Source organism: Tinamus guttatus, unplaced genomic scaffold (assembly GCF_059628265.1).
Source record: "Tinamus guttatus ecotype Peru unplaced genomic scaffold, ASM5962826v1 Tinamus_guttatus_pri_ptg000059l, whole genome shotgun sequence".
NCBI lineage: Eukaryota > Metazoa > Chordata > Aves > Tinamiformes > Tinamidae > Tinamus > Tinamus guttatus.
The window spans coordinates 362,743-387,216 of NW_028288593.1; the positions used below are offsets into that span (position 1 = coordinate 362,743).

The following is a 24,474-nucleotide window of genomic DNA, read 5'->3' on the forward strand; positions in this document are numbered from 1 at the left end:
CATTCTGTGGGGAGGCGGTATGGAATAACTTGATGAAGTTTTATAATAGTTAAAAGTCATGTTAGTTTTTTTTTATCTTTTAGTTAAATAAATATTGTTAAAAACAGGAGTGGAAGTCTTTAACAAAAATGTTTTTGGAAGATTTAGTGTATATAATCTAGCATGTGAAAAATAGAAATGTTTTTGAGTTTTCTTGCTGGAAAAAATATATTCGTAATACAACATGTTATTCTGAATTTACTTTTTTAGTTCAACAAGAGCGTTATTCCCTGTGGTGCTATTAGTGATTGCTGCCAAGTGCTGAGCACATCCTGTCCTGTAAAAGAACAAATGATGCTGGGCAAATACACAAGCAAATTGTGGGCAAATACATGAGCAAAACTGTGTATAAAAAGACAACTCCCTCAGCTTCCATCCTCAGTCAGAATTGAGAGGATGGAAAATAAAAAAAAAAAAAATCTAATAACGAAGTAATTCTGAAAGCCTGATGAAAAGGCTGATAGGCAAATGAAAAAGATACTGTCCATGACCCCTCAAAGTGTTGGGATTTGGCAGTTTTACTGTATATTTAGATCATTAACCAATAGAATATTAAGATGTGCATTACAAAATAGAAGCTGTGAATATGTATCTCAAAATCCAGTGCAGCAATTATTCCATTCTAATAACAGATTGTTATCATTACTCATTTAAAGTATAATGAAGGAAACTAATGTACAAAGAAAAGTATTAATTCCTAATGTTACACATATTCTTTAAATTTTTGGCAAAGAAAAAAAAATAGCTGTTCCATTAGTCCCTTTTAAGTTCGTAAATACAAGATACAGTTGTGCATTAGATGTCTTTATCTACTGTCTTTATTTATTGCTTTGCTAATTAAATTACATAGATATAAAGACTTGTAAATACCAAATGACTAAAAATGTATCTTCAGAGAGCACATGTAAGGATTTAAAAATTTGAGTAGCAGCTAAGTATCTCAGCATGTACATGGTTAAAGCTATACATTAATGCAGACTCTAGTCATAGTGAAGTCTCATTTTTTTCATTAACTTTTTTCATGTTATCAAATTTAACTAAAATGGATCTGCTTCTTATATACAGAGCAGAATGAAGAATTGTTCATTGAAGCACAAAAATTACAAAAAATTGATAGGTTTGGCTTTGAGCTTTCCGACATGTTGTAGATATGCTGAAGTTCAGATTTATTGAAATTTAGCATAACATGAAAAAATAGTTAGAAATTTGAAGAAGATGTTGTGTATTCTGCTAATATTTGCACTCTATGGAATGCTTTTGAAATAGTGCAAATGAGGAGGATAAAAATGACTGGATATTTTTTTCCTGTGTATACAGTGGACATCAGGTAAGGTGTTCCAGGAATAAGTGACTCATAGCTGTGAAGAAACTATGAAGAATATCAGTTTGGTGAATCTTGGTAAACTTCTAGATGACTTCTCAGTGATAGAAAAGGTAAGTAAAGAAGATTAAAAAAAACATTGAAATTACTTTCTGTGAATACTTTGGCATGTTTTAATATGCTTTTGAGGTGAAAGTTTCTTCTAAGTGGTGTAAGTTTATACTTGACCTTGAAATACCAATTTTGTTTGGAAAGTAAGTGTCTGTGTTTTAGTGCTCAGAATGATTTAAGATGAATGATTATCCAAATGTGTTCGGTTTGATATAGTTGATTTGTGAAATAGCAAGTGAAAGTCGTGCTGTTGTACATTTGGTATTTGTGTGAAGGAGGATCCTGGATCATTTTTCATAGGAATGTCAAGAGATTCCAGATAACAAGCATTTTAAATGTGATCCATTGAAATGCCTTCTGTCTGCAGGAAAGATTTGTGTTTCTTTTGTTTTTCGTAATGAAAACTTACTCTGTGTGTGCCTGTTCAGTATGATAAGATTCAGACTTCTGTGTCCATAAATAGACAAAGATATTTTCTCTTTAGGCACTTTCTATTATTGAATTATTGAAAGAAACTAGCAGTAGCTTAACTCAGAAGAGTTAGTGCTGATGTATCAGAACTTGTGGATGTGCAGTCACATTTATAGACAATGCATACACATGCATTTTTTTTGTCCAAAACCAAAATGCAAAAAAACAAATATGTATTGAGCTCTCTTTATTTTAAGAATATGTCAATTCTTTAAAGATGGATCAAACGAGAAAAGCACTGTTGTAATTCTTGTTCGATTAGACCCATTTTGTTACCTCTCTGGTGACTGATCCACATCAATCAACCCTTACCAGAGATAATATAGAAGGACACCTGAAAAAAATTTTGGCATTATCATGAAAGAAGCTATTGCGCTAGTCGGTATTCACGCACATTACTCAGTGCTCAATGAAGGAGTTAATAACCTCATGTGCAGCCCAACACGAAGAAACTTGTCGAGGGTTGAGCTATGCTATGAACTTAAGAATGCACAGGAAGCAATTAAATTACGATTATTAAGTGGTTTTGCAGATATATCTTCTACTTTTTGACCTCCTTTAACATGTATTTAGTACATTTAATTTTGCAAGAGGAGGCCCAGAATTATACTTGTCAAAGATTCCTGGAGTTTGTAGGTGTTGATGTAAGTTGATGTTGTGCATTCTGGATGGTAAATGTTTAATTATGTTTAGCTCTCAGTCTGACCTTGTTCTTTGTAATTCCCGGATTGTCAAGTAAAATAGGCTTGCAATTATAGTGTTGTATAAATGTTTAAATCAATTTAAAGCTCAAGATTTGAAACTTACATAGAAAAACCTAGTGTAACTTTAGTCTCAACAATTTTCTAGAAAATATCAGAAATTACTGAAGCAAATAACCTACTGGCTCTTCAGCTGGAAAAATCCGGTATGTTGGTAAAATTAAGCCTATCTAAAGAGGACTCAGCAAAAGAAGGTAAATATTTTGAAGAACTTTTTTTTTTAATTTAGGAAGTTCTGGAAAGTATTTGCTTTATCTTTGGTAATATCAAATACAAAAATAGAATAGCAAAGATCTAAATCACTTCCAAAAACTGTTCTGCTTAATTTTTGATAGTGCAGTGAAATGCATTTACATAAAACACAAATCCACAAGTAAATTTTGAGAGCAATATTAAAATTATTTTCCAGTCAAGGGGAAGAAGAAAAGGATCAGCTCAGCTGATTAGGTGATCAGACACCTAGTGATGTTACTGTTCCCAAAACAACATCCTTCCCATCTGTACAGGCATCTTAGCATTGAGTGAACTACCACAGGTTGTTATGAGAGTTGTTTTAGGCAAATTAGTGTTTTAGCTTAAAAGGTAACTTGTCATTAACATTCCCAGGCAACTTGGATGTCTATATAGAATGACAGAGTCCACATTTGGTAACTAAGGTTATCACTGACATTGTCACATGCCAAGATGGGCTGCTTATTAATATGACAAAATCTAATGTTTTGAAGTAGTTCCCAAAAAATGTTTTCCCTGCTGAAAAATAAGAGAGGGCTAGGTGCATTCTTGGATGCATTTTTTGTCGCCTTATGAAAACATCAAAGTTTGAAAATGTCACAGTTCCAAAACATCAAAGTGTGTCTATAATTGGAGATAGGATGTCAAGATGGTGGGATTGGTGCTCTAAGATGGTGTTTAAAAAAAAAAAATTCTGTCTTACCTTGTATGATTTTGTTTGCATAGGGTCAATTTGATAGCCCAGTTTGGGATTTAGAATGCATTATTTTCCTTATACTATACTGACTATTGAAGTTCTAGTATTTCTCTTTCAGTGTTGGTCAGTGAAATAATTTAACCTAAATTAATTACATGCCCTTGTCCTGGACTTTGGGTATTGTTAGGGTACTGAATCTTGTGTTCTCCCTGAGCATTTCTTCAGCTTCTTGAGGACTGAAAAGATTTAGTCTGTCCAAAGTAATTAGATGTTATATCTGTGTAAGATTTAATAATGCCCTGTAATGCTAAGAGATCAGATAAAATCATGATCATAAAAAATCAAAGAGGCTGTCATATTGTTTAATCAGTGTTATTTCTAATTCAGTTATAAAGCATTAACAATCACACAGAATTCCTTCAAGCTTCAGTTCAATTACACTGATACTAATTATTGTCCTAAATTTATTCCATAAATAAATTTGGTTTCACATAGGAATAAAGTTGCCAGACGCTTTCACTTGCATCTTTACTGAGACTTCAGTTATTTAACATACTCAGAAAGGAACTGGATAAGTTGTTGAAAAAGTGAGTAAAAGTGTGCTAGTGTAGCTGAAGTATTCATTTTTACTAAGAATCTCATGATACAGAATGACTGATGAAAAGGGAACCTGAAATTCAGCAGAAAGCATATAGGAGACCTTGTATATAAATAGTGGCAGGTTCTAATTGGCAATTTCTACCTCGGAAAGAGATCTTTGTGTCATTGTGAGTAATTCTTAAAAAGTAACAGTGGTTAAAAATATATATATATATCTTGTCCCTGTAGAAAAGGGTTTTTTTGTGTAGTATTTTTGTTTCCTGCATTTCAGAAAGGGCATACCAGAGCTAGGAGAGACACATACATGCCAGTGAAGTTTTGTGTTATCAGGGAGCAGGCAGGGAGCCCAGCCTGCAGCGAGGCTGGCAGAGACTTGGGTGTCACCAGCAGGGACCTGGTCCCTCCATACCCAAGGGAGGTAGCCCCAGGAATGGTGGTGAGAGTCAGACTTACTGACCAAGTCTATAGTGACACAGGAAGTTGAGTTAGGAGCATAGTGAGGTCTAGAAAGAACAATAGGGTCAGACATGGTTCAGGGATCACCAACACATTGATAGTGATGAGGAAGGTCTGAAATGAAGCCAGGAAGTCAGTCCATAGGTTGTGGTTGGAGTCTGGATTGACAGGGTATGTGTCCAGGCACAAGACATGGCTGCAACATAGCTGCAGCAGAGCTCAGGCTGGGCCAAGATGGAGAAGCTCAGCTTGCCCCCAAGGGCAAGAGGGGACCCAGACATTGCCCAGTCTCCTTCCAGTTTTATTCAAACCACTTGTTTGCACCTCACCAGTCATACTCTTTGTAAGCTGGCCTTGGGCCCAGGCAGCCAAACCCCCAGGAATAGAGTGCACGAGGAAACACTTGGCACCCTTCTAGATAACAGTTATGGAGCATCTGAGGAAAGACTTAGGTTGACCAGTATTTTCAGCCTGAAAAGAAATAGCAGAGATGGGATGTTACTGTAAAGTCCTGAATGGTGCAGACAAAATGACTAAGAATGATTATTCACTGTTCATTGTAATGAAATAGGGGGAAGTCAAACTTGTCGATGGTTAAGCTTCTATAAAGGAAATAAAAGGAAGATTTTTTCCATACATCATACATCATAAAATGAGCTTTTTGAATCAATTGCCACCGGAGTTTATGGATATCAAAAGTACAGATGAGTCCAAAATGATGAGACAAGTTAATGGAAGAGAACTTTTTGGAAGCTGAAAGGATATGTTAAGGATAATGTTTGTCCAGATTTTTGTATTCTTTCATAAAGTATCTAGCACTGTGTATAATGAAATGGGGTAGTGAATTGGATGGAAATGTGGACTGAGCCATAAGAATGGTTTGTTTCTCAGTCGGACATGAGAGTTACTGAGAGGGAGAATCAGACTTTTTTAATGCAAATAAAACGAGGACTCTTTTGTATAAAATGGATTTCAAAGAGGAAAAGGAAGAGTTGGATGAAAAGAAGAAAATATTTCTAGCATAATACAAATAGAGGAAAAAGGGCGTAGAGCAACCAGTATGAAAGAAAGCAGGAAGTCAGACCAGCTGGGAGGACTGCAGAAAGGAGTGTGGAAGCAGAATGGACTAAAACCAGATGGAAGTCAGATGGGAGATTTGGGCTTTGTAAATGGAAAGTAGTGCCTCAGTTTGATGAGATAAGAGCAAAATGATTTGAGGAGATAGTTATGTCGATATCATAACTGAGGAGAATGACCTCTGGAGCTGTTTTGAAACACAAGATGGGGGGAAAAATGTCAAGGCAGAGGGCCAAGCAGAAATACCAGAGCAATCAGCATGAAATAGGAACCAGAGTTTAAGCAGCAGAGTTAGTTAGGAAAGAGATCTCAGTAATATTTGAAATCATAATAGTTGTACAAATTATTCAGATTGTAAAAAGGGAAGCAGAACTGTGGGAAAGCAAAGATTTTGGTATGGGAAGTAAGAGAGAATACAGAACTGTTAATAGCAATACTTAGAACAGCATGGAGTGTCCAGCAGGTGATTGTGAAAGCCACCTAGTGATAAGGCAGTAGTAGGTAAATGAGAGATATCAAGGAAATAGAAAGTATTTAGATAGATTTAGAAATGGATAATGTTCCTCACAACCTCATCAAATTCATCTACAACATCTGACCTTTGGAAGATAGATTTATTATTAAATCTACCGCGTTGTTGTATACCATATTTGCAGAAAAAAAACACTAATGCTAAGTAGTTTGATTCCTGTTTTGTAAAACTTTTTTTTGAAATTCAAAGCACTGTGGGTGAAAGGAACTCTTTGATGGGGAAATACGACCTCAGGACCAGAGAAAATTTATCGATCAAATGCAGGATTGATACTTTCATTCTTTTTATGGCAACGTTATCTTTATGCACTCTTGTTTTGAGAATGGCTTTTTAGAGTGATCCTGCCAACTTGGAGAAGAAGATAGCTCCTAATCTCATGTTCTGAACTACTTCCTAACCGCTTCCTAGGATCCATTCTAGTCACATTTTTCAGGCTTATCATTTGAAGCGTCTGTACCAAGGCAGCAGAAATTGCTGGGTTTGGACAGTTGTATCCATGTCATGATCATCAATATCAACATGCATTCTAGTATTAACTTCATCTTATGACAAATTTGAAACAAGAGAAATGTATAAATAGGGTGAATAAACAGCTCAATTTTAGAGTGCAAGTCTTAATAGTAGATCACAAGATTGATATAATTTGCTGTGTTAAAACAGCTAATAGCTTGAAGTGTAAATGCAGATAGAAGAAACAGCAAGAAGTTACAAACATTAAACATGGGAAAAAGAACAGTTAGGCTGTTCGGTCTTTCTGCATGTGTATTCTTCACAGATGAGGAATCATGCAGAATTCCTATAGATGGCCAATGCAGTGTGATCTAGCAAAGCTGCAACAGTCTGGCGGAGTTTTTCTTAATACAATCAAAACTCCCTGTGGGTTCCCAGTATATTGTACAATTACACAACTGTAATAACATAAGGAATTTGTCAAGATACATCCGTTAAAGATAATTAAATACACTGGGACTAACTGTGTTTTATCTGAAGTGGCTTGCACTTAAAGTGGTTGTGGTTCAGTGCAAGACTAGCTGCCATTTCCATGCTTGTCCAGATGCTTTTCCAATTTCTGCATAAATTTCAAGCATTTGAATTAATATCTGTAATGAAAGGATGGAAAAATTTGTAATAGAACTTGTCAGTACTCATCAGTCAGATAACACTGTAAACTGGAAGAGTCCCATTTTAAGAAAGCATTTTTGGTTTAGTTGCTAACCATAATTGGAAATATGAAAATTTCTTCCAGCACAAACAAACCTACAGGAGAATATAAGGCACCCAGATATTCCACTGTTGAATGCATTGTCACTTTTAGTAAAAGTAGTAATAAGGAAGAATCCTTCTTTGGTGGCTTAATATGATGAGCCATTAAGTTCTTCAAATTACATGGAGAGCTACTACTGCTGCCTGTGGTAAAGATTAACAGATTTTCAGATGATTTTATCTTTGTGAAACTGTCTGCAGTGCAAATTTCTGTACCAGGTGTCTGTCTCACACTGAATCCGTATTCTGTTTGGCATTTGTGCACATCATTATAAATGCATTTAACATATAGTTAACAGTGCAAACACAAACATCAGTGTTTTTTCCAAAGCAGAGTAGAAAACATTTTAATGAAATTTGAAAAAATATTGTAATAGGACATCTTAAAGCTCTTTTCCATGAAGCTCTTGCTTCTCCGTATTTTGGACCAGAGACATAGTATTTTTAGACTTTTTCTTTGTGTAAGGGCTGTCTTCCATATTTTTTTCTTTCCATGGAAAACCTTTCCTATTTCCTCAGATTTTTAGTCCCCAGAATTATCTCTAGTGTAAGTTAAGATGTACTCCACGTAACTAACAATCTCTGTGTATGGGGTGCGCTAACTTGGAACCTCAGCTTTCAAGCAGGGTTTTTCTGCAGCACAGCTGCAGAACAGAAACTGTGAGCAGGTTGTGTATCTGTGTTGCCAGTGCTCCCTCTGCTGCTTCTTTGCAAGCGTGAAATGGGGGAATGTGACAGGCTGGCATTGAGGGGCATGCAAAACAGGCTTGGTGGAAGAACAGATGAAAGATTTTTTTAAAATGATTGGAAAACTTAATCTCGGGACCAGCATCTTAATTCATCTTTTTGACTGTCATATTTGTTATGTAGAGATTGCTAGTTGTACTTGTGTGGTGATTCTTGAAGAAGGATTTTCAGTTATTGCTACAGGTGGAAAGGAGGGTTTTTTTGCTATACAGAATATTGAATATTCTTGGATTCCAAGAAAATGGGTACTTAAACTTATATTAAAAAAAAAGTTATTCTCTTACATTTTTATTACAGTTTTTAAAAAGTGTGATGTTTATTATTTGTTTGTGATAGTTACAATCATTTCTACAAAGAGAATAGTGAAAGAATTCAAAACCAGTGGTTTTGTCATTTCTTTCAGAATGTACTGCTTTGCAGAATGTGATAAATGGTCTAACACAAACTGTTGAAAACCAATGTAACGTGAAAGGTAAGAGCAAAAATCTATATTGTATTGTAATATAGAAGGAGCAGGTATTTAAAAGTTTAATTTATATTTTATGCTTTTTTCAGAGAGGCAAATTCAATGGCAGCCAATCAGAAACTAAATAAATCCCTATCTAAATTCAATCCTATGCCTTTTTAGTGGTCTGAGTGCTTAATGTCTGTGCAAATAACAATACAATTGTTATTTGAAACCACTAGAAAAAAACAAGTTTTAGCTCATTGAAATTTTTAGTCAATAGTTGGGTTTTAATTTTAGTTCAGTGTTGCACAGGAAATCTTATGAAAGGTGAGAAAGCTTTATTTGTTCTTTGGACTGTGATCTAGTAAAGCACTTGCACATAATTTTTACGTGTTTAAGTGTTTTATTAGATCAAGGTTTTAATCCTCTGCTTGTGTTCTAAAATATACTTGTTAGCCACGAATACTTGAGAAAACTGCATTGCTATTTAAATAAGTATATAAACTATAATAAATGTAATCAGCTCTATAAATGTTTTGTATGTATAATAAATATCTGGAATATGAAAACATGTATTTTTATACATAATGTGAAGCAAAATATCTTTATATCCCACTGCAGTTATATATCATATACACAATTTTATACCCATTATGTGTTCAAGACATATTAGCATAAATGTTAAGAAACCTCTAAAATAGACAAGATGTGGCTCTTTTTAATAATCATAATGATTTTTAATAGAAAAAGCATTATCTACTTTTTCTAATTTTTTTTCTTTGCAACACTGCTTTCCACTTAATGGCATATTTATCAATAATAGCATATTTACTGTAACTATAGTTAAGGCTTCATAAGCGCCTGCACCCATTTACTAAGTTCATTTCTGGGGAAATGCGTACTTGGAAAGAAAGGGTTGCATGTTCTATTTGCAAGTGCTATAGATATGATAATATTCTCTTAATTTCTGAACCAGACAACTTTGCATCTAAGTTCTATTGACTAGATTAATTATAGAAGGCTAAATATCCAAGTAGTAATATTAGGCAAAAATGATTACCCTGTTCATTTTCTATTTTAAAAAAGTGACAAAAATTACATAGCTGTGAAAATGAGGATTATCATGTCTTCAAAATGTTAACAGTTTCTTAAAGTTTAGAAAAGCCAAATTGAAGTGTTTTTTATTTTAGTTATTACTTTTTGTTGTCTCATACTGTTTATGTTTTATTATTATGTAGATGAAAATGAGAGCCTGAAAGATAATATTCAGATGTTGGAAGAGAAATTAACTGCTCGTGAACAGGTTCCTCACTAATGGTCCTTCTTTGGCAGAGAACTAAGATGTCTTTCACTCTATTTCAAAAGTTTAAGTATTCTTAAACTCTTCAGTACTGATCGCATTGTTGCTACACTTTTCCTGAAACTTACCATATGCACAGAGAGAACAGTTGCTCTCAAACCAGTATCAATAGGAAAATGTGCTAAAAAGACTAGAGATCAGTTCTCCCAAACTCTGAGAGCTCTGGCTAACTTATGGTTAGTCGTATTAGCTTTAAATTCAACTTTCTAGGCTAGAAGCTAATCGTTTGTCCAAAAAGGCAAATGTATTTTTGATGTTTAAGGTAACTGCTTTACCAGAGAAACAAGAACCATCCTGAATTTTGGCTGTGGTTTCCTTGGGAGTGAATGCTATAAATAGGTTGCCTATTGAAGTGTTTCTTACTATGGTCAGTGACTCGCCTACAAGCAGAGGGCTTGGACAGCAGCTTTAAAGGAGGCATCTCAGCGCTGGCAACTACAGCCAGTATTAAACTACTACCATACTTGTATTCAAGCAAAACTTATAATAGTTACGCTCAAAATTCTTTCTTTTGGGTAACAGTGCAATTTTTTATTTTATTTTAACAATACTGATAGCTGCCACATGATTTGTGCCTTTTTTGTTTTTTTTTGGCTGTGGCCTTTGGGTTGTGGAAGTAGTAACTGGACATTTGGGATTTACTAGGAACAGAAAAACAATTACTGAGTTACAGAGAGATTGTATATTTTGTCAATAATATTGTGGTTTACAGAAGACTTTCTATGTAGGCATGGGAACCTGAAGATTTTTTAATGAAGTATTTTCTATTCACAGGAATATAAACTTCAGATTGAGAAGCTTTTGATGGAAATTAAAAATAAAGAGGAAGACCACAAAGTGGAAATAACAAGACTGAATCGTGACATGAAAAAACAAAGTAAGTTCTCCAAAGACTAAAAGCTGTGAAGCTGAGTAAACAACGTTGAAACCTATTCTAGGATAAATACAGGATACAGTTCAACAGAAACGTACATTTTCTATGTAAAGTACAAATGTAGTACTGATAAAACAAAGATACGTGAAAGCTCTAAGTGGATAGAGTGTTTAACTGAATTTAATCTTAGCTCAAGAGTAGACAGTTACAATTAGGTAATAGCATGGAGGTACCGGATGATCAGAAATTTCCAAACAGGTGGAACAAACACTGGGAACATGGGCCTAAGAAGTATCTGAAGGAGTTAAGTGCTGGCTGGGACTGTGAAATAGATTGTTACAGGATTCCAGCTTCACTCAACAGAACTTCATGCATTTTCGTAAACATGCACTTTCGTAAATACAGCTTTCAAGAGGAGAACTATTTTGGTTATGCACTTAATTTAAAAAAAAAAAAAGGTAAATTGTGATGCCTCTTTGTTGCCTTACATTTTTAAAACTTTTTTTTGGTTTGACTGAAATTGTTTTCCTGTGGAGTGCTCAAAGGCTGTTGGAGAAAGTCTCAATCTTTGCGAAATGCTATTATTATTTTTCATCTAATCCTTTTTATAGTTCAGTATGTTAAATATTAAATATATATTATATTAAATATATATTACATTAAATATATAATATGTTTCTTATGATTGCTGTTTATAGTTGAACTAATAGAAGTGGAATATAAAGAAAAAATAGAGAAAAAAGAACTGGAAGTATTAGAGTTAAACAGACAGCTGAAAACTCAAGATGAAGAGAAGCAGAATGAAATAATTAAACTGCAGATAGAGGTATGCGTTATGAAGCTGAGTTAAAAGTAACTGGGCACTGGTAGACTTAAAATGTATAGTGGAGAATAGTGTAAATGGTACTTAATAGAATAATTTGAACCTGTGAAAATTTAGAAGGTTATCTGTGCAAATAACATTGCCATGTGCTCTCTTTGGTAACTGTATCTGAATGACTTCTTCAAGGACACTGAAATTTGCTGCATTCTTAAGCCACATAATATTGGAAATTTTGGAAAGTTTATCAGTGTTTTTGAGCTATAATGAAATGAAAAAGGAATGTTTTCTACTTGTTTTTCATTTTGTTAATATTTGGAAGATGCAGACACTTACAAACTTCAGGAGCATATAGACTTCCAATCCTGCAGAGCTTTGAGAGTCACAGGATTCAATGTATATTTCATGCTTAGGTTTTAAGGCCACTGTCCTAGTAACTGGAAGATTAAGGAAATACTTTCACATTAAAAAAGAGATAAGGTGTGAAGCTACTTGGGCTGAGGAGTTCTTGGAACATTAAGGAAGGGTAATGCATTCTTCCTTTAAATGTGGGACTGGTTCTTTCAACATTGGTTAGCGGAGCTTTTTTTTCAATTTAACGCTTCAGAAATGCCTATGATAAATTGTCATTTTAATATTTTATATCAATTTTCTCTTTTTTGAAATAATTTGAAGGATTGTTTTTTTTAAAATGTAGCATCTGATTGCATTCTCCTTTTAAATAAACTTTCTGGTTTTCATTATCCTAGGATTAAATAGTACATAAGCTTGCCACTGCTACTTCTAGGTACAAAAACAATGGATGAAATGTGAAAAGTATGCTCGGATTATTTAGTATACTTTTTTTCCTATTGGGTTATTAATGATTTATCTTACCCTGATTCTTTCAGTTCAATGCTAAATTAGCAAGAGTTCAGAATAAAACAGCAAAATCATTTCCAGATGCATCTGTCCTGCCACAAAGTATCTATCGAAGGGTATGTAATTGAATAGTCTACAGCTTGTGACTATTGTTACAGTCTCCTTCAAACAGCAGCACCCTGGATTTTTACTGTCTTATTTGCTCTGCAATAAAAACTAGGAGGGGGAAAGTGAGTTCCATGGCTGATAGGGTCTGTATCATTCCCTTTTCCAACACTTCCCTCCTGCCTCTGGACAACTATCTTAATGCCTTTTTTGCACTGTTCTTCATGTAGATGCTGTTCAGCTTAATAACTTTGACATCAGCAACAACCAAAGCCCACTCTGCTTCTTGTAAATATTTGCTCACTTGGGGACTTAAGATACAGCTATTATCAGTGACAGATCTTAATTGTGCACTATTGTTTTGCTAGGCTGAGAGTTGTTTTGGGTCCCCACAGAAAGAGGATTCTGGGGAAGTTATCTTTGTGATACTGTAAAAAATAGTGTTGGAGTATTTCTCATTAGCAACAGTGTATTTCATCAGTATATAATTCTACAGGATATTTACTAAAGAAGTATTTACTTGTGTCTTTACAGAAACTGCAGCATCTCCAGGAGGAAAAAAACAAGGAAATTGAAATTCTGCGTAACACCATAAGGGACTTGGAGCAACGTCTTAATAAAGGCCAGGACCTGCACTTGAAACGGAAGCGGTTTTGAGACTACGTCCTGCTGAAATCCGCTATATCTGGTTCTCACTGTGCACAAAGTAGCTCAGACTGTGCACTTCAAAAGTGAAAGCAAAGTACAAAGAAGTATTGAGTTTATTTTTATTGAAAAACTCTCATGTCAAATATTCCATAAACATACATTCTGTTCAGTATTCACCATAAGAAGCATCAGGTTTTGTAGGAGCGAGTTTCCCTATTAAACCATCATTAATTATGGTGCATATGCTCTGAAAGTGGTTTTCCTTTCTTTCCTTCCTTTCTTATTTATCCAAAAAACTTTCAAATAATTTTATTTTCACTTCAGCTTGGTTAATAAAAGTTAATAAAAGTTAAAGAATGCAAAGTTACAAATAGAAGATACACAACTGAAGTTTATGAATCAATACAGATTATCAAATTCAGCAGTGTTATAAACTAAGATAAACATTACATCAAAATTGAATTTGGTCCCTACTCCACTTTTTTGGTACAAATACCGGCCTGCATCAAGAGCTGTTAACACTGCCTTATGCTAAGCACAATCCTGTTCATTGAGATTTGACAAGCTACAACAGTGTGTATTGGATTATTCTATAGTAATAGAAGATAAACTTACAAATCTGTTACTTAAAAATAATGCAATTACCACTTACATTTAAGATAGCAATTTTGGAATGTTGTTCAGGAATAAAAGTTTTATTGTACACAATTTGTACCAGAGGTTAGAGAAAAAAAAAAAAAACTTGTGAATATATTCCATGTTCTTTCTTTTAATAAAGTGTGATTAAAATATCTTTTTTGATTCTCTTCTGTTCTAGTTTGCTAGCATCACACAGAAGCCCCTAGGTCATAGTTTATGCTTCTGTCTTCACAAATGCAAACAGAATGTTAGAAGAAGAACAAGAAAGACAGATTAGTCATGAATGCAGACACCTTTCATCTACAACTGAAAAACAAACTATAGGTCAGTTAAATTGCTTTAAAATACTTCTTTTTTTCATTGATGGTGCTTGACAGGTTTGGTGTTATTTCTAAGAGCACTTGCTGTAAAACTCCAGTTGTTATCAGTATTTACATTTCTAACTCCACATTTCTACCACCTGTCTTTAATTTTTATTTTTCTTTAACTGTGGGGCAATAAAAATTGAATCTGTGAACATTTCCACTCTTAGAATCATATGAATGTAGGCCTCATTTTATCGTGTTTAGTTTGTTTCTCAGGCTCAGCTCCCTGCCTTCTCCTGTCACTGTCAGGTGTCGCTAGTTTCACTGGCTGCTGCTGACTGTCAGGCAGCTGAGAGCAGACGTCACTGTCAGGACTCAGTGATGTCCTCTGCTCGCAGCTGCCCGTGTCAGCTGCAAGAATTTGGAAGTGCCCCGCGACACTGTCAAGTGACAGAGTTGCCTAACTCTTCAAACAAAAGGTGTCGGCAATGTCAGCATCAGCTACTAGAAGTCGTATCTGATGCTTTCTCCCAGTTTCAAGTTAGCTGATTTTTACAGCTGCTTTTTCCCTTTTTTCACAGCTTTTTATCTTGAGTCAGAAGTTCTGCACCTTCTCCCTGAGGAAGAGCTTCCCCCTGCTCTTGGCTGCCCCTATGATTGTGTCTGTGGTGGCCAGCACCTCTGTGACGCCAGCTGCTGTGAAGGGGATGGCGCCTTGGACCTTCAGCAGGACCTTGCTGGTTCTCCTGCTCGGGACGGTGGCGCCCATCGCGGTGGTGGGGCCGGTGCCGGTGCCGGTGTGGGTGGTGGTGATGGGAATGTTGGTCAACTGGATTCAGCTCAATCTCTGCTAGCTTTTCATCTGCCTTTTTAGTGATGTTTTCGCATATATCGTCAATATCGGGTTCCTAGAAAATAATTTTTAAAAACAGTTCAAATAGAACATTGTACCTAATTAAATTATTGTAAAACAACACAATCACAGAATGGTTGAGGTTGGAAAGGACCTCTAGAAATCACTTAGTCCAACCCCTCTGCTCCCCCTGGACACAGGGGGCATCCAGGTGGATTTGGAAGATCTCCAGATACGGAGACTCTACAACTTCTGGGCAGCCCATTCCAGGGCTCTGTCACCCTCACAGTAAAGAAGTTCTTCCTCACATGGAAATTAAGATAATAACCTTGATATTTTTCAGTACCTGAAATCAAAGCAATGGATATTTTAAACTATTTTTATAAATATTTTTTAAAGACTGATGCTGTAACATAAAAAGTAAACAACAGCTTATATTTCCGTACAGAAAACAATCATCAGTTAGCTCTTTGGCTTCAAAAAAATAAAATACAAGGACAAGGAAAAAAAAAAAAAAAAAAGGTTCTATCTTTTGGAGATCTTTTGAGTCCACTTCAAAAGTATGTGGGTAGGATGAAAGCAGAACAAGTTAGTGCCAAGCAGGGGATCTGCAGAAGGGTCTTGTGAAGGGTCTTGCAGGAAAAAGGAAAACTAAGAAATATCTGCCTCCAAGATATATCTGTGAGGCTCAGTCTTTTGAACATCTCAGGTTATTGGGCATAATTGCGTTTTTTCCTTGTTGTGCTCCTGAAGCAGTTTGTCGGGGGAGTAGCTATGAAAACAAGATGAGAGATGGGATTTTGGAGACTTTTCAATAAAGCTAGATAACATTTTTCTTTACATAGTAAACCCTTATTTCAGAAACATGGAGAACACAAGATTTGAAAAGGAAATTCTCTTGTTGAGCTACTTGATGTCACAGGTTCTTAATTCAAGAGAAGCACAGTAATTGACCGGTAAAGGAAAAAAAATAGGGAGAAAGTGGTTGTGATCAATCAGGCTAGATGATTTCAGCTATGAGTACCTGCATAAGAACTACAAACCGAAGGGGAAGTAGGCATACAGGCACTCTGCAATTCCTTCTAAACATCCTATGCAGCGTTTGAGATTTGAATTCTTCCGAATCATCCCCTTTCAGACTGTCTCAGAAAGAAGTGTCTCCTTCTGTGGGAGCTACCTCATGGAAAAAAGGCATCGCTCTCAAAAGGAATGTTGTTTACAACATCACGGGTAACTGCACAGGGCTCCAAATGTTAAATTTCTAGGGAATTAAAATTCATATAATTGCTAATAAGTGTTTTCTTATGCTAGGATGCCATATTTGACCGCCCGTGGTCTACAGCTGGAAAACTGTATGACAGAAATTGAAACCATGATGCTTCTGGCTGAACTTTCACATCGCGGTATGTACATTTTTGATAACCATTTAGTCCTGATCTTCAGTTATATTTAAAACTGCTTTATATATATAATGGAACCAATACTTGTAATCTTGTATTACCACTTTTTCATCAAGTATTGTATAGTGTTTTTAAATATAAAATAATAAAGTAACTCAGACCAGCTCAGATTTTACTCCCAAGTTTGCTGCAAGTATACTAGTTGTTTAAGTACCTATGTTGCCTGCCAACACTGGAATACTGAATGAACACCAAGTATATGTAACTCTAGGAATTGAATAGCATCCAAGATTGCACTTAAATTACTGAAAACTATTCACATTTTTATCAAGGGCAGGAATAATTAGTTGATTCTAACTTAGATCTGCTTCATTTTGAAAAATATTTTAAAATTATCTAGCGAACAGGTATGAAATTTTTAGATTCCAAGAAGTCATGTATTTGGAGATTAATCTCATGGAAGTAATTCTTTTTTGAATACCAGCCAAGTCCACTTTCACTTCCTAGTAGGTACAGAATGAAATAACAAAATACCGTATAGGAGCAATTTCCACACTTGTTTTCACAGTATGCAATCTTTATAGATTCTTCTACGTATTGAAAAGACAGGAAGGAGTAAGGCAGACCAAGATGATACACTAGACGGCCGCATCTAAGGACAAAAAGAGTTTTGTAGTTACATACACATAAACATATATACATGATTAAATCTCTCTTCATAGTGTCTTCTTATTTTATTCACCCCAGTCCTCCCATACTCTTACACTCCTACAGAGACTGTTTCTCTGCAAGGAGTAAAAAGCAGTATCTGCATCACACACTTCTGCCCACTCAGCCACAGCAGTCAACAGGGTGAAGCATGGTTTCCTACTGACATATTCCCTTGGCAGAAGCCTCCCATTTAGCAGTATGGAGACTACCAAAGGAACACTCTTCACACAGCCATCTTGCTGATGAGGACTGCTGTTTGCATAGTGATCCGAATCACAGGATGGTTGCTGCATTCATGCAAGGAATGTCTGAGTGCAGCATAACATGTCTCTTGGCAGGAAGCATGCACTGGTGATGTGGTATGCATCAAGGTGCATGTTTGCCCTGCGACAGCTGTTGAGTGTTCAGGTGAGCAGCTGGAACAAACATGGAAGTTGTGCAGCAGGCACCACGCTGAGGGCCCTGCTTGCAATCTGGGCAACAAGTGTCACCAGCCAGAGCTCTCTGCATGGGTGCAGCCGAGGAGCAGCAATGGGCACAAACTTCATTGCTAATAAGGACATAGCGGGTCCCTTCATGGGCTGCATACAGCTTTGTTGTGTTCCTCTGTCAGGTGACAACAACTTTCCTCACAGATACTCAGGCATATTTGCTGCAGAAACAGCCATTCTCCCTCTAAAGATCATTTAAGTGTTCTTTGAAGCCCACAGGCCTAATATATCTAATTTGTACAATCTGCGTCATAGTAGAAGAAAAAGAATTCAAATTCTTTATTAAACTTAATTAGGTTTCAGTGTGAATTGAGAATGTTCTTCGCAGTAACATAGTGATTATTAAGATGGACATCTTAGAAATGTAAAACTAAGAAAATAGGATTTTAATTAAGTAATTATTAGTTGTCCCAAAAGATAACGTCCCAGAATCTTTTGATCAAAAATCTAGGTTTTTTTAAAAGTGTTAAGTTTCACCTAAAAACTATTTTTTCTACATGGTGACAGGAAGGTTACATGGCTTTTCAACCAGTTTTAGTTAAAATGTTTTCATGAAAAATTAGGTAGTTTTTCTATCTTGATTCTATTTTCACCTGCCTCCATGATTTGAAGTTTTCAGAGAATAAAAACAGTGTAGGAATCACACCATGTGTTCTCAGTTTTAATATATATCCATCGTAACTATACTTCTGTAAACAAAAGCTGACTTTTGTAGCTTCCTTCTTCCTGTGAAAGTCAAAATTCTTTACATAGTGCAACTCAGAAGCTGATTATAATGTCTATGCCGTAACTAGGTTATTTGCAAATTGATGAATTATAGCGAACTACGAAGTATAATTTCAAGTATATGCAAATATTTTCTACACAGACCTGTCATAAATGAGAAAATCATCTTTGTTTCCATTTAAGATAGTCCAGACATCAGCTTGCTGTTCATCCTGCTGGTAGACATTAATATAGTCTGAAACACTTTCTCTCAGTAGGTGAAATTTCTTTTGTGACTGAGTTCCCTGGTGGTTGACAACTACATATGAGATATTGACCAGTCCTTCATTCTCTAACTTCACTCGCAGGTCCTCCAGTCTAATAGAGAATGTAAAGAAAGAAGATCATTAATCAGCAGGGAATCATAAGATTATTTTGTTTTGCAAGATAAAATGATATTTTTGAACACATGCATGCTTTCAGAGATCAATGATTTGCCTTATTCAGCAAAAGCTAGTAAGTTCCATCCTGTTTTCATTGAAGTGAATGTGATTTCCTTAACGTTTTAATGGATGCAAGTCTAAAACTAGTAAAACAGATTCTTGCTATTTGCCATCACCGTCAACTATGTTTTCACCAAACCAGATCATACAATAGCTGGCAGCTTACTGACATGTCATGGTTCTTGTCTTTTTAAGTAAAATATAGTATTAAATCAAGCAGACATATTTGTTTTCATACTGATTTTTGTTTCGGTTTTTATTTGCCTATATTCCTTCAGCTTATCTGATGTCTTTACTTAAGTGTTCAGTTAGGAGTCATACGACTGGTAGAAGTATGCACAGCATGAATGCAGCAGGAGAGTATGTAATCAAGAGACCAAGTCTGCAGTTAAAAGGCTGATAATTTTCCCACCTGACATGGATATTTTCCATAATAACCAGAAAAGGGATGTTATGGCCACTGGAATGAGAGGGTGGCTGTGAAATTCATGCATGAGCTGGATGGGTTTTGTTAATGTGCCCTATCCAGTCCTAGAGTATGTACATCACACAGTCTTGCTCTTTGCTATGTAGTACAGAAAGCTGCTCAGTTTACAATGCTCTTCACTCATTTTGTATCAGAATCATTCTTTTTCACTGAATGGCTCTGGAAAAGTCTTGGGTTTTTTTGAGTTTCAGAGAAACTAAAACTTTCTTAAGGTGCTGAGTTTGAAAGATTCTTTCAAGCCTTTCTGAAATACATGGAATCAAATCCAACTACCTTGAAAACCAACCACAAAACCCACTTTTGATTTGGATGGAGCCAGAGATTTACCACCATTTTTTTTTTCAAAATCCAGTTCTGGAAAAACTTTCAAGGACTACTATATTATGAATTTATGCATCTTATGGGTGGGAGTTAGTGAGATCATATTCTGCAAGGCCATGCTTTAACATATATTCTAGAGTTTTGTTTTTTTTCAATAGGGACTACAAAAGTACATTAAAAATACACATTTGATCAGGTTTCTCCCCTACAGATCTGCTATAAAGATTATGTGATTCAATATATGTGGTTATATGAAACATTGGTAAAATGTATGCATCTTTCAGGTGTTTATGTCCGTGTCAGAGAATTAGGATGCTTCTTTGTTTCAGCACCTTTGCTGAGTCATCTGTTGGTACCTGAAGTATGTAGTTCCTGAGGAATTGTAATGTAGTAACTACAACCTGGAAAAGATAACCTGTCACGAGTACTAAGCCAATAGCAGAAGAATCTGCACCCCTGGCACAAAATGTTTCTGCTGCGAATTAACCTGGAACCTTGGTCAGACCACACATCTGAGCAGGTACATTGGCATTTGAAGAGTTAATTGCGTGTATCTGCAGTTGGGTATGTAGGTTATCCTCAGATCGCTTTAGAAAGGACCAATCACATGTTAACAAAAACCGGGAAAGGGATTTGCACTTACCTGGAGGCCTGCAGCAGGCACAGGTATCAGCTGGCCTGGAGGAGAGCTACCACTGTCACTGAGCCCCGGGAGGTCAGCATGGGGCTCTCCTCCCCAACGCGCCATTCCGGGGGCTCTTGGCAGTTCTGGATCTCTGCCCCTCCTCCTGGGAGGAGGCAGAGGCTCAGGAGGAGCCCCAGCCCTGCCCACATGGCTGGGCTTTATCTGGAAAGAGAAAATAAACAAAATGAGATCAGCGCTTAGAGAGAGCTGGACTCCGAAATTCCCATAACAAAACACAGCAGGATACAGGATCCATGCAGTTTAATTATACAGAAGGATATGTGTGAACAATACATTTACTGCTTGGTCCTATTTCTTAGGTTTTGCCATGGAATTTCCCTATAATAAATAATTCTAGATTTTTGTATGTATAAACAGCCAAAGAAGTACAAAGTAAGGCGATTTTCTTTTAATGCAAATGAAAATCTTGGTGCTCCTTTTTGCAAGTTTTGCATTTCAGTTTATAACATTTCAGTGATATTAAAGTGACCTCATTTCTTATGCTTTGAAGGCAGTGGTGCCACTGAGCCAGTTTATACTAGTAACAGTCTAGATGAACCCAGTCCAGATTCTAGTCTGACTCCAGTCTGGTGCAGCACAATTCCAATAACTTTTAAGTGGCTACACCACCAGGGTGGTTGGTACATAGAAAATATTAGATAACCTGGCAAGAAAAAAAAAAAAAAAAGAAAGAAAACTGAAAGATTTTTAGAATTTAGTAGCATTCAGAAAAATCCCTCAATAATGCAAGCACTGGATACAATTCTGCAAAAACAGGAAATCGAAACGCAGTTTCAGGCGTTCCCAGATGTTACAAAATCTACACTGAATCCTTTTGCTATTTATGAGAATCAAAAAAATATAAGAAATTCTGTAATTATCTTTTTATTCCAATTACATAATACTTTTAGCTTACTAAGTTCAGAATAGGAGCAATGAAACTTAAAAACTACTCTCCAACCTGCCCTAGATTGGGGGATTCTCCATTCCACCACTCACATAAACTTCTGGCAGAAAACACAGAATATTTTGGAAACACTAAATTCTGATAAATAATATTTTTTCATCAGTCTTGTTATATTCTAATAAAATAACATATTTTAATTACTGATCTTTTGAAGCAAGAGCCAGCTGCTGGAAATCCAACATCTGTAAAATCCTGCATGCCCTAACGTTTCCTTCCCACAGTTCTACCAAAGGCATTTGAGGTACAGTGCTTTGAGTGTGAACTTAAGGCCCTGCTGGTGCCTGTAAGAGCACTTTTTGTGCTTTCTGTGCAGCTGGAAATCGGCAGCCCCCTGCAGCACCGCCGTGCAAGGCTCCCAGCAGCTGCCGAGCACTGTGAGCCAGACGAGAGTTATGTTCTCCTCACACTGCCCTTAACATTGCAACTTTTCCCTTGCTTTCCAGTGGAAATTTCCGCAGCCGTGCAATTTACAGCCAAAGAAACGAGCGCTGCCTGCCAAATCCCAAGTCCTGAAGCTCTTTCTCAGCACACACAACACACTTACCCTTTCCTGCCCCCTCGGCTCGGCGGCTCCGCGGGGCTGTGCGAGGGAAGCGGCGTGGGCAGAGGGCTGCGCTATTTATATGGCCCGTGTTTATCTGCCTGTGCAGAGGCGGTTCAAAGTTCAGGGAGCTCGCTCAAAATGACCTTGCAAGCCAAGCAAACCCGCTAGCGAAAGCAGCCCAAATGTTTCCTCGCTAACTAATTCCATGTGGCCACTGTTTATCCCGCTGCACACCGAGGTATTTTTAACGTAGTGACTTTGAGTGCTGGGCTCTGCGGGCTGCCAGTCACCCCAGTAAGCTGGAGGCAGTGGTACAGTCAGAGGAGGGGGACGGGCCAGACAGTCATTATTTTCTGAGCACAGTGGTAGCCTCTGTGCGCAGGGGAAGTTACTTGTCTATTCATAAACATGCTGAGCTAGCAGTTTCTGTCTCTTGTTCTTCATCTGAGACTCGCTGGAGAGGAGCCTCACGTGCCCTGTGTGCGTGCAAGGGCAGAGCAAACCCCTCCCGTGCAGCTGCGCTTGGTTATGTCACTGCCTTGGAAATCTTCTGGAGATCCTACCAGTCTATCAGCTTGTGCTGAAGGCTAAAGTCCAGATTTCCAGCCATTTAAATCAGTGTTGCTACATGAAAGCCGTGAAGATCTACCAACCAGCAAGAACCACTTAACTCTTTTTATTAGTCTGCAAACTTTCTAACCTCCATTATCATGGAAGTATCTGAGAACATTCATGTCCTCTGTCTCCTCACTTGGACTGTAGTTTATGCATGGAGTGTTTTATTTTGATGGTAGTTTGCTTGAGTTGGATTTTCTTTAACATGAATATTTATGCATGTTTATGTAGAAAGAAATGTTTAAAAACCTAGTCTACAGTGATGAGAGATCTCTGCTACTTATCTCTGCAGCCTGAGTTTGAGAAATGGACCAGCTTTGAGGTTTGTCCTCTGCAAGTCCTGTGCTGAAGCTGATGAAAAGAAGGATGACGAGCTGGAGCACAGTAAGCAGAGAAACAGCTAATTTGCTATGAAAAGCACACTGAGGATGGAACTGTACACTGGTCACTACTGAAAAGTTAAGTGTTTGCTTCCACGTCATGTGCAGAGACACCTCCACAACCCCCTGACAAAGAGATCATAAACAGCTGTTCTGTCAGTGTGCTAATAACTGTTGTTGTGCCTTTATAACACTAAAAAGGAGACTTTGGCATCTGTAGTGATAAGCTACAGGCATCTTGCTCTATGACATTTACCCTACTCAGATCATTATTTTGCCTTGAGATTCACTCAAGAAGAAAGTTCCTTGATTTCTAAGCATGAACTCAGGAATACTGTAAGGTGCTCTCAGAGTACCTACATATAGTTTAGTTGTTTCAGATGTTTAGGAACCCCCAAATACGTTTAAGTATCGGTCTCTTATCGGTCTCTTTGTGTGGGAAAATCTGTACTTCCACATTTTTAATGAACAGTAGAATAAAGAGATTAATAATTGTTAACTTACAGTTTTTCATATTTCATTCTGCTTGAACTAATAGACTCATATAGCCCTTTCTCCTTAGCTCCTAAGAAGTAATTATCTTAAATCTTAATTTTGCTTCACAGTGCAACTATTTTATTAGCTGCTGAGTATGTTCCAACCTCACTGCGGGAGGAAGGTGTCAACTCTCATTTGGGCAAGTCTTCTGTTTCAAACAGTAATTTTTATAATTATGACCATTTTTCTACTCACTCTTTCATAGTTTGGAGGAGTAATGGTGTGGGTGCATAATTGAACATAAACTAAGCCCTTTTTTAACAAGTTTTGATCAAAGTTTTCAAAGTATCATAGCGTAGAAATACCACTGCCCAGGAAATTTGGAAATTAACTGATGTTTGGGATTTCTCCAGTCTTACTGGATTGCGCTTGGTCAACCCAATAGATAGTACAGATGTGCACAGTTCTGAAAAACCTGAAGAGGGCAGGGGATTCTGAGGCCATTCCGCCCTGGAAATGTCTGCCGTAGCCATAGGGAATGTGCAGAAGCCGAGGACAGCAGCAGGACGAGGCTCCCACCATGTTCAGGCGTGAGACCTTAGGACTTTGATGCCTGTTTCACTTTTGTCCATGGAAGATGTCACAAGGGGGGAATTCAAAGTCCACTGACCAAATCATGTCTCCTGCTATACACCCTCTGATTTTATAGCTGTATGACTGTGTCAGCTCAGTGAAGTAACTCATAACAAATTACAATAGGAGCGGGCTGCCAGGGTTTGCTCAGTGCCTACATAAACAGACTCCCATTTGTTTGTGAGGTCTCCAAACTATTGGTTAAGTAAGTGCTGTAACTAAAGGGTAATTTAAGGGAAGGCTAAAAAGTTACGCTAAGGTAAAGTTTTTCGGGAAGATAATTAGAACCACAAGTTCATTAATTGAAAAGAAAGAAAAGAGAGAGGGGAGGGGAAG

General features: G+C 36.8%; 2 protein-coding genes across 2 annotated transcripts; one reads left to right on the top strand and one right to left on the bottom strand.

The window, feature by feature from the left end:
- Positions 1 to 1,342: 1,342 nt before the first annotated feature.
- On the top strand, positions 1,343 to 13,526 carry CCDC152 (coiled-coil domain containing 152). Its single transcript, XM_010228415.2, has 8 exons — positions 1,343 to 1,473; positions 2,792 to 2,897; positions 8,710 to 8,778; positions 9,993 to 10,057; positions 10,889 to 10,991; positions 11,687 to 11,814; positions 12,699 to 12,785; positions 13,309 to 13,526. The coding sequence occupies exons 1-8, from the start codon at positions 1,411 to 1,413 to the stop codon at positions 13,429 to 13,431; spliced, it is 744 nt and encodes a 247-aa protein (XP_010226717.2). The 5' UTR covers positions 1,343 to 1,410; the 3' UTR covers positions 13,432 to 13,526.
- A 1,139-nt stretch (positions 13,527 to 14,665) lies between these two features.
- On the bottom strand, positions 14,666 to 22,161 carry SELENOP (selenoprotein P). Its single transcript, XM_088540308.1, has 5 exons — positions 22,034 to 22,161; positions 20,481 to 20,684; positions 18,692 to 18,904; positions 17,154 to 17,271; positions 14,666 to 15,274 (listed from the first exon to the last, which is right to left on the bottom strand). The coding sequence occupies exons 2-5, from the start codon at positions 20,669 to 20,671 to the stop codon at positions 14,858 to 14,860; spliced, it is 939 nt and encodes a 312-aa protein (XP_088396434.1). The 5' UTR covers positions 20,672 to 20,684; positions 22,034 to 22,161; the 3' UTR covers positions 14,666 to 14,857.
- Between the last annotated feature and the right edge of the window lie 2,313 nt (positions 22,162 to 24,474).

Coding starts and splice junctions, on each gene's coding strand:
- CCDC152 (XM_010228415.2), top strand. CDS start 1,411: ATGAAGAATATCAGTTTGGTGAATCTTGGTAAACTTCTAGATGACTTC. Junction 10,992..11,686: donor TCGTGACATGAAAAAACAAA/GTAAGTTCTCCA, acceptor TGCTGTTTATAG/TTGAACTAATAGAAGTGGAA. Junction 11,815..12,698: donor TAATTAAACTGCAGATAGAG/GTATGCGTTATG, acceptor TGATTCTTTCAG/TTCAATGCTAAATTAGCAAG.